The 8,808-nt window shown below is 43.4% G+C and overlaps 1 protein-coding gene across 3 annotated transcripts; it reads left to right on the top strand.

Moving 5' to 3' along the window:
* The first annotated feature begins 883 nt into the window (after positions 1 to 883).
* Positions 884 to 8,508, top strand: LOC112277771 (plasma membrane ATPase 4). 3 transcript variants are annotated; one of them, XM_073531588.2, is made up of 18 exons: positions 884 to 1,305; positions 2,521 to 2,640; positions 2,809 to 2,907; positions 3,044 to 3,181; positions 3,376 to 3,510; positions 3,709 to 4,095; positions 4,255 to 4,494; positions 4,598 to 4,828; positions 5,136 to 5,280; positions 5,422 to 5,825; positions 6,041 to 6,073; positions 6,239 to 6,320; positions 6,534 to 6,694; positions 6,896 to 7,069; positions 7,240 to 7,422; positions 7,520 to 7,704; positions 7,910 to 8,009; positions 8,123 to 8,508. In XM_073531588.2, exons 1-17 carry the CDS (start codon positions 1,210 to 1,212, stop codon positions 8,004 to 8,006), a joined length of 2,910 nt encoding a protein of 969 aa, XP_073387689.1. In that variant the 5' UTR covers positions 884 to 1,209; the 3' UTR covers positions 8,007 to 8,009; positions 8,123 to 8,508. The 3 variants fall into 3 exon arrangements, with proteins under 3 accessions (XP_073387689.1, XP_024366241.1, XP_090104133.1); XM_024510473.3 differs by having other exon boundaries at positions 7,910 to 8,508; XM_090248007.1 differs by having other exon boundaries at positions 2,421 to 2,640; positions 7,910 to 8,508.
* Positions 8,509 to 8,808: the final 300 nt, after the last annotated feature.

Genomic DNA, 8,808 nt, shown 5'->3' with positions numbered 1-8,808 from the left:
TGATAAACATAAGTAAATTTAATACTTTCCAAAAAATACTTGTAATTTTCTGAAGTATACAAATAAAACAAAATAGCTGAGAGAAATATAGATCTCTAGGTCATTTTACAAATTTAATCTCGTTCTTAAGAAAAAAGTTCCATCACAATGTTAGCTGTAAAGATAAATATTTAAAAATAACTAGTTATAAACAAAAGGTATCATATGGTTTTGAATGTATTTAAAAAGTGAGACTCATGATGCAAGTGAGCCCTTGTACAACATTAAGAGTTTGATTGAAATGCAAAGCACAGAAATGCATTAATAATCATAATACAAATGGACATTAAGATGTGGTGTTATGAATACATGAATGATTTTCAAGAAAGCATTATATTATCAATGAAATTCAAAGAGAATGTCTTGTGCAAAAGCTTGGGTGTTGGAAGTGAAGCAAATGACAATGCTTTTTGGATTAAAAAAAGACAGCAAAGGTTTGTTTTTGGAAATTTTGACCAATAGACATAATAACAATAATAAGAACTGTGGTGAACTACAGCTAGAGCCAAACTACAATAATGAAAAATGATAATGAGAATAAGGAATGGAATTAGTAACTGAAAGGGAACGAACATATATGGGTAAGGGAGAGAAGCGAGACGTAAATGGGCATGAGAAACAAACACATGGGCATGGATGGATGGATGTGGGACAAAGAGTGAGCGCCGTGAGTGAAAAGAAAAAGTAAAGTGAGAGAAAAAGGTAAAGCGGCGGGGAGACGGGGTAAGGCCTGGTCAGGGAGGAAAGGAGGGACCAGTGGGCGGCCCTCAGGAGTCGGGGGATGGGCTGGCTGGGCTGTGGTATTAAACCTGTGCTCTGCCTCTGTTGTGTGACTGAGAGGGAAAGAGCGCGGAGTAGGAGGAGGAGGAAGTGCAGTGGAAGGGAAGGGGAGGCACGGAGGGCGGGGAGGGAACGGAGGGAGGGGAGGGTTGGGAGGGAGCCAGCCCGCCTGAGTTAGCGGACCCCGTGAGAGTGACGAAGATCTTGTGCGAAAGGCACTTGCGAATGCCTTTCTCGCAGTTCCCGTTCCCGGATTTGTAGATTCTGCCGTTAGTCCTTATGTATTTGTTCTGGTAGTCGCGCGCTTCTCCTTCCTCTGCTTTTTTTTCTTTTTTTCTTGAATCGGCTGTGTGTCTGGCAGCTCTTCTGCTGCAGACGCCTCTCATCAAGATGAGCGACGGACTCAAAGCGCCGGCTGCCGGCGTCGACAAGACCATGACCGACCTGGATGCCCTCCAGGCGCTCAACAATGAAACCGTGGACCTGGTGAGTGAATTGATGCGTCTGTGTGAATTTTCGAGTGGGAGGGTTTGTTTAGATGATTGGAAGGTGGCCCTCTGTTACCGTTGGGGAGAGGGGTTTGGCGCAGGATCTGTGGTTTTCGGTTGTGGTAACGGTGTTGGATGTAGTTTGCCTCTCTCCCAGTGGAATGTGCTTGATATCGGTGGAACATGCGCTTGTGTAATGATTGAGGCGATGGTTTTGTGAGGACGATGCGGGGAGACCTGGTAGGTGTTGTTTTTGTGTAGCATGCTGCTTTTCGTACAGTACTCCTATTGTGCGATTTGCTTACGTTCCTGGAATTCAACAGCTTGCTTTTTGCGGCTTTCTTGTTTGTTTGATGGCCAGTGGCTTTCAGAATGAAGAAAATATATGAATGCACACTCGGATGACACAGCTGGTGTCAGAGTTAGGATCGTTTTGTGTAATTTCAATCCCGTCAGTTCTGATTTTGTACAGGTTACAGCGTCTCCATGGATCTGTCGACCGTTTGAGAGGTCAAAGCACCTCGTGTCCGAGTCCTTTAATAGTCCTGCATTTGTTGCGTGCAATACGTATGTATCTGTTATTAATCCCAGATTGTAGACACCGCATGGCGCTACTATAATATCGACCTCATTCTACCCTGCCACAGTTCGCTGAGAGCTCTTTGTTGGAGAGTTTCATGGTATGGGAGTGAGGTACGAAGGGTTTGCTTATGACTTAGAACTTGACGCACGTTGCAGTGTCGAGCACACGAGATGAGTGGGAAGTTCTCGTGTTTTTCTGGTCAATTCGAGTTGCTTTCGATTCATTTCCTTAGAATTGGAGAGAAGACACTGGCACCTACCTCGTATTCGATTTGAAATTGGGAACGTCCAGTTGTATACTGGATGCTTGATGCCCAATCGACCATTTGAGAAAAGAATTAAATTCAAACTACGTGTACATCATACCAACTCTAGATGTGAATGTACTTGAGTAAGTTTCCATATGAGTGGAAACTGTCCTAACACAGTCAACTTTCGGTAGAAGTTAGTTGTCTACAATTTGCACAACTAATGCTGGCTAATTTTCCTTTGCACTGCGTGTATTAATTTCAGACTTTGTAATGCTTGCAGTGCATGTGGAGCATCTTTGTCGGTCGAAGGAATAACTTTAAAGAAAATACTGTTAACGTGTTTGACGTATTTCTGAAATGCCACCTGGTTATTAATGTAGGAACACATTCCAGTTGAAGAGGTTTTCGAGCAATTGAGGTGTACAAGAGCAGGTTTGACCGATGCAGAGGGTGAGCAACGTATCAAAATATGTGGTCCCAACAAGCTCGAAGAGAAATCGGTATGTCTTGTGTACACCCCTATATTGTTGACACAGTTTCATCCTTTGTCCAGGTGGCTTTTCTAAAGCTTGTGTTGTGTGGATTCCGGGCTGCGAAAAATTTGCAACTTCTGCACGTTTCTGTCCTATGCGCGTCTCTCAATTAAATTTTTGTGTTCGATTCCGCAGGAGAGCAAAATTCTCAAATTCTTGGGGTTCATGTGGAACCCATTGTCATGGGTCATGGAGGCAGCTGCTATCATGGCCATTGCTCTTGCGAATGGAGGGGTAAGACGGTTAACACTACAGGCGTCGAATCTCTTTCTTTAGCCTCATTATTACTGTATGTTGGCAATTTCTTTTCAGTCAAAGATTACTCAGCTTTTCCTTTTCGGGCGAAAGCTAACAACGGGGATGTCTGCAGGGACGGCCACCAGATTGGCAAGATTTCGTTGGAATTATTGTGTTGCTGATCATCAATTCGACTATCAGTTTTATTGAAGAGAACAATGCCGGCCAAGCAGCTGCTTCTCTTATGGCACGACTTGCTCCCAAAACTAAGGTATTTATCGAGGGCTTCAAGCTTGTTGTGCAAGTGTCAACAGAGTCCTTAGTTCAGGATCATGATGTGGACAAGTGTTTTACTCTTTTATCAGTATATAATCACTTGTACGAAATTGACTGGTCGAATGTACCATTTCTTCCTCAGCAATCCCTCGTTTCTCATTTAGAGCTGCGGTGATCATTACTGTGCAGGTGTTGCGCAATGGCACCTGGTCAGAACGTGATGCCGAGATTCTAGTTCCTGGTGATATTATCAGCATCAAGCTTGGTGATATCGTTCCCGCTGATGCACGATTACTTGAAGGTGATCCTTTAAAAATTGACCAGGTAATTACTCCCTTAAATCACAGGTGTAGGATTAAGTTATCTTCATTATAATTCATACTAGACATGATAATTAACGTTGTTGTGTAAGTACTGCTGTGTCTTTCTGTTCTCAGCTCGGAATCAACTTAAAGTGAAGACTCGTGAATTAGCTTTGTATGGATCTATTTGAGTAACTGTTCTGTTTGTTGTTATTTGCAGTCTGCTTTGACCGGAGAGTCACTACCTGCCACAAAGAAGTCAGGAGACGAAGTGTTTTCAGGATCTACTTGCAAACAAGGAGAGATTGAGGCTGTTGTGATTGCTACGGGAGTACACACTTTCTTCGGCAAGGCTGCACATTTGGTCGACTCCACTAACAACGTGGGCCATTTCCAGAAGGTGTTGACTGCAATCGGAAATTTCTGCATCATTTCCATCGCGATTGGAATCGTTATTGAGATCATAGTGATGTGGCCCATCCAGAAGCGTGCCTACAGGGATGGTATTGATAATCTTTTGGTGTTGCTCATTGGTGGCATTCCCATTGCGATGCCTACCGTACTTTCAGTGACCATGGCCATCGGCTCTCACCGTCTCTCACAGCAGGTATTGATATTAATATTTATCCTTTCTATCAGTGGTTAGAAGTTGTTCCCATGATTTTTGGAATTCACCTAGGAATCAACACTTGGAATGGAGTGACGTTTGAGTATTTGCTTAACATTGTTGTATTTATGGTTTCTGTGCTGCATGTGAGTTGTGCAGGGTGCCATCACGAAACGTATGACTGCTATTGAAGAGATGGCAGGCATGGATGTGCTGTGCAGCGACAAGACAGGAACCCTGACGCTGAACAAGCTGACTGTTGACAAGAACCTGGTGGAAGTATTTACGAAAGGTGTTGACAGGGACATGGTGTGCCTAATGTCTGCGCGAGCTTCTAGGGTCGAGAATCAAGATGCTATCGATGCATGCATCGTTGGAGTGTTAGCCGATCCTAAAGAGGTCTGGATTCATCTTGTCTTTTACGAAACTGATCTGGTTACTCTCCAGCTTGATTACCTCTTTGTAGAGGAGCACTATGTGACCATATTTGTGATAATTGCAGGCTCGTGCTGGTATTCAAGAAATACATTTTCTTCCATTCAATCCTGTTGACAAGCGTACCGCTATTACATACATTGACAATGCCGATGGCAAGTGGTATCGATCCAGCAAGGGAGCTCCCGAGCAGATTCTAGAACTGGCATACAATAAGGAAGAGATCAGCGCACGGGTTCATTCGATTATTGATAAATTTGCTGAACGTGGGCTGCGATCATTGGCTGTGGCCAGGCAGGCGAGTATTTGTAACACTGGATTTGCATGTGCAATCATAGATTTTACTCGGGCCTGCATTATTTTTTCTCATTTTTGGAAAGCGATTATGATTGAAAGTGTTTTTAGTTTAAGTATTTCAATTTTTTTATAGTTGATATTCAAAGAGTATAAAACAATCACAGGCATCTGAATCTCTCTCTCTCTCTCTCTCTCTCTCTCTCTCTCTCTAAATATATATATATATATATATATATATATATATACACACACACACACATACTCATATACACACACACTTTTTGATTTGTATAATTTTCTGGATGCAGGAAGTCCCTGAAAAGACCAAGGAAAGTCCTGGTGGACGTTGGGAGTTTCTTGGGTTGTTGCCTCTTTTCGATCCACCCCGGCATGACAGTGCTGAGACCATCCGGCGAGCTCTCAACTTGGGAGTTAGCGTGAAGATGATTACAGGTATACTTAACCTCTGGATGGAAAATGTCACGATCTTTAGCGTCTGTTCTTTCAGCATACTCAGCGGTCGTGGCTGGTGTTGAGGGATGTAATATACTTACATGCTGCTATCGTGGACTAATGTGTAACATTTGACCTCAGGTGATCAGCTTGCGATTGGAAAAGAGACAGGTCGGCGGTTAGGCATGGGGACAAACATGTACCCGTCGTCTTCCCTATTAGGAGCACACAAAGACGAAGCTATTGCTGCTTTACCTGTGGATGAACTTATCGAGAAGGCAGACGGATTTGCAGGCGTGTTTCCTGAGCACAAATATGAAATAGTCAAGAGGTTGCAGGAGAGGAAACACATAGTTGGTATGACTGGAGATGGTGTCAATGATGCTCCTGCTTTGAAAAAGGCAGATATCGGTATCGCTGTGGCAGATGCTACGGATGCTGCGCGGAGTGCCTCTGATATTGTGCTCACCGAACCTGGTCTCAGTGTCATTATAAGTGCTGTGTTGACCAGCCGAGCAATTTTCCAGCGCATGAAGAACTACACGGTTTGTTTTTTTGATATAAATTTGGTTTCTGTTTAGATGGATACGTGTCCTTGCACTCGGGATCCATTCATGTGTGTGTTGGTGAGGCAGTATCCAGCAACAATGGTAGAATTATGTGTTGCACATACAGTACCGTCTTTCTCCGCGGTAACTTGTATGCAGGCTGTCTGCAAAATTATCTAACGACGCTTTTGATTTCTGTGGTGTATCTGCAGATCTACGCTGTTTCTATCACCATCCGTATCGTGGTATGTATCATGTGTCGTTTTGTTAGTGCCTTCTATACGTCTCTTGATTTAGACTGCTTTCATTAATCTGAGTTTCTGTTCTTGCTTGTTGTGATTTGCTTGGTACGTTGTTTGACACTTTCTGCGTGATATTTATGTGGCCTCATCCCCGGATTTGTTTTGCAGCTTGGATTTATGCTACTGGCCTTGATATGGAAGTTCGACTTTTCACCATTCATGGTTCTTGTCATTGCCATTCTCAATGACGGTATGTGCGCACTTTTTCTCTTCTAGTATGAAATATTTCGAATTTGAGGTTCTCATTAAGGTCTCTAAAAGGATTCTTGATTTTGCTATCATGCTCGAGGAAAAATGCGTGGGGGGTTTTCATAACGTAAGAGCCCATGTTTCCGTCTTATACTGCGTTATGGCTTTGAAATGTAGTAGTTAAGTGATATTTAGTCATGATGCGCGTGATCAGGTACTATCATGACCATCGCCAAAGATCGCGTAAAGCCATCTCCTCTGCCTGACAGTTGGAAGTTGAGGGAGATTTTTGGTGTCGGTGTTGTGCTCGGCACCTACATGGCATTGATGACGGTCCTGTTCTTCTGGCTCATGCACGAGACCACGTTTTTCCCGGTACATGATACTGGTTTTTTACTTCAGAACTTAGAAGTCTATTGTTATGAGATATTTTTGTCAACTTACGCAGGAAGTGTAACTCTTCCAAGTCTAGGTATATCGATGCTGTCTACGACGTGGGTCTTATGTTTTGATTTCGCGTGTGCTTGTCGTCTTTGTTCTTAAAGCTAGTGTCTGACAAAGCTGAAAATCGTGTAGGACCGATTTGGGGTGAGAGATATAAGCGGTGACTTCAGCGAGATGACAGCGGCCATCTACCTGCAAGTCAGCATCATCAGTCAGGCCCTTATCTTCGTCACTCGTTCCCGGAGCTGGTCATTCGTTGAGAGACCGGGAGCACTGCTTATGATTGCATTTCTTGCTGCTCAGCTGGTAAGATTTCAGTTTGTTATCGGTTCAGCTGAAGCATTTGCTGAAGAACTGAGTGACATTGCAGTGAGTGTTTTCCTTTACTATTTTCAGACTAATTAAGAAGGGAATTTCTACGTTCAAGAAGTTAGGCGAAGTTGACACTAATAACAATGTGTTGCTCCTTCCCACAGATAGCTACATTCATTGCCGTGTACGCTAATTGGGGATTCGCGCACATTCGTGGTTGTGGATGGGGCTGGGCTGGGATTATCTGGCTGTACAGCACCGTCACTTATCTTCCCTTGGATATTTTGAAATTTGCTGTCCGCTACATTCAAAGTGGAAAGGCTTGGGATAATCTTATCAACAGAAAGGTACAGTTTTCTCTCTCTACATCAACCTTGTTCTGGAAATTCTGCTTCGAATAACACGGATTCATGCTATTAACTTTTATTCATTGATCTGTCACAGACTGCGTTCACAACTCAGAAAGACTTCGGAAAGGAAGCTCGTGAAGCTCAGTGGGCTCTCGCTCAGCGAACCTTGCATGGACTACATCCTCCTGAATCCAAGGAAGACCCTGCTGCAAGCGGCAGCGGTAACAGAGAGCTTGGATTCATGGCTGAGCAGGCCAAGAGGAGGGCTGAGATTGCAAGGTACACATCATTTGGTTGATTGTTGAATGATGGGATTATGGCCGAATCCGCATGTCCATTGTAACGTGCCGCACGGGATATCTGATCATCTGCCGTGAATTGGTGGTTCTTCAAAAGTATTTGTAAATAATGTCTCTTAATTCCATGCTTTAGAATCTCACGTCACTGATGTCGATGCTTACGATATTGTGTTTGGTTGCTACAGGCTACGGGAGTTGAACACTCTCAAGGGACATGTAGAATCTGTTGTTCGCTTGAAAAACCTTGACGTTGAGATGATCCAACAGTCGTACACTGTGTAGAAGGTACTATGGCACATCGTCTCTTGTCAATCAGGAATATATGCTGGCAATTCTTTGAAGACATTGATCACGGTTGGAAGACATGGTATAGATAATAGTTGTCTCTTTTGGAGTAGGTACATCAAATATCCGCATCGTGAAAAGGTGGAATCTGAGTAACACAGTAGAAACAAGACAATGGTGCATTCTGACGATGAAGATTTGTCACTGGTCTCTTCTGGTTGCTCATTCAGCTTCTACGAGTCACGGATATTTGTTCACGAGATAGTCCTGGATAGTTTTCACTTCAAGTAGTTACCCAAATTTTTATCAAGGGGAGCGGGATTTTAATCTGCTGCAATTGGCAGAAGTCTACTTTCTAGATAATGTGTAGTTGCTTATGTACACGGTCTGTTCGTGCACGTCTGAAGCACGACCAGAGATAAAGACAAGATCTGTAGTTTTTAAGTAATGATGGTCAACTTTTGTAAGTACTTTAGTAAAGTTTCCACTTCCACTTCCACTTGCTACTTGCGTTGATTTTGGATTCAGGGGATAATTTATCAGTGAGAACAGGAAACTCTTGGACGGGACTTGTTGCCATTCCAGTCTACTTAGTCATCATGCAAGTGGTAGTGGTAATATATGTATCATGTATGTCATACATTCCACAGGAGTTGTCTCACAGACTAGTAACTTTGTCCAACTCCCGGCCCTTCTGCAACTTGCTGCGGCAACCCGGAAGGCGAGAAACCAACTGCTTGTGTTTGTCAGTGTGATGTGGTTGATATATGATATCATTTGCAGAAGGGCATGGTGTGGA

Source organism: Physcomitrium patens, chromosome 26 (genome assembly GCF_059467195.1).
Source record: "Physcomitrium patens ecotype Gransden chromosome 26, ASM5946719v1, whole genome shotgun sequence".
Classification (NCBI taxonomy): Eukaryota; Viridiplantae; Streptophyta; class Bryopsida; order Funariales; family Funariaceae; genus Physcomitrium; species Physcomitrium patens.
Note: the sequence above shows the minus strand (reverse complement) of the source record. Positions and strands in the feature narration are given on the sequence as shown.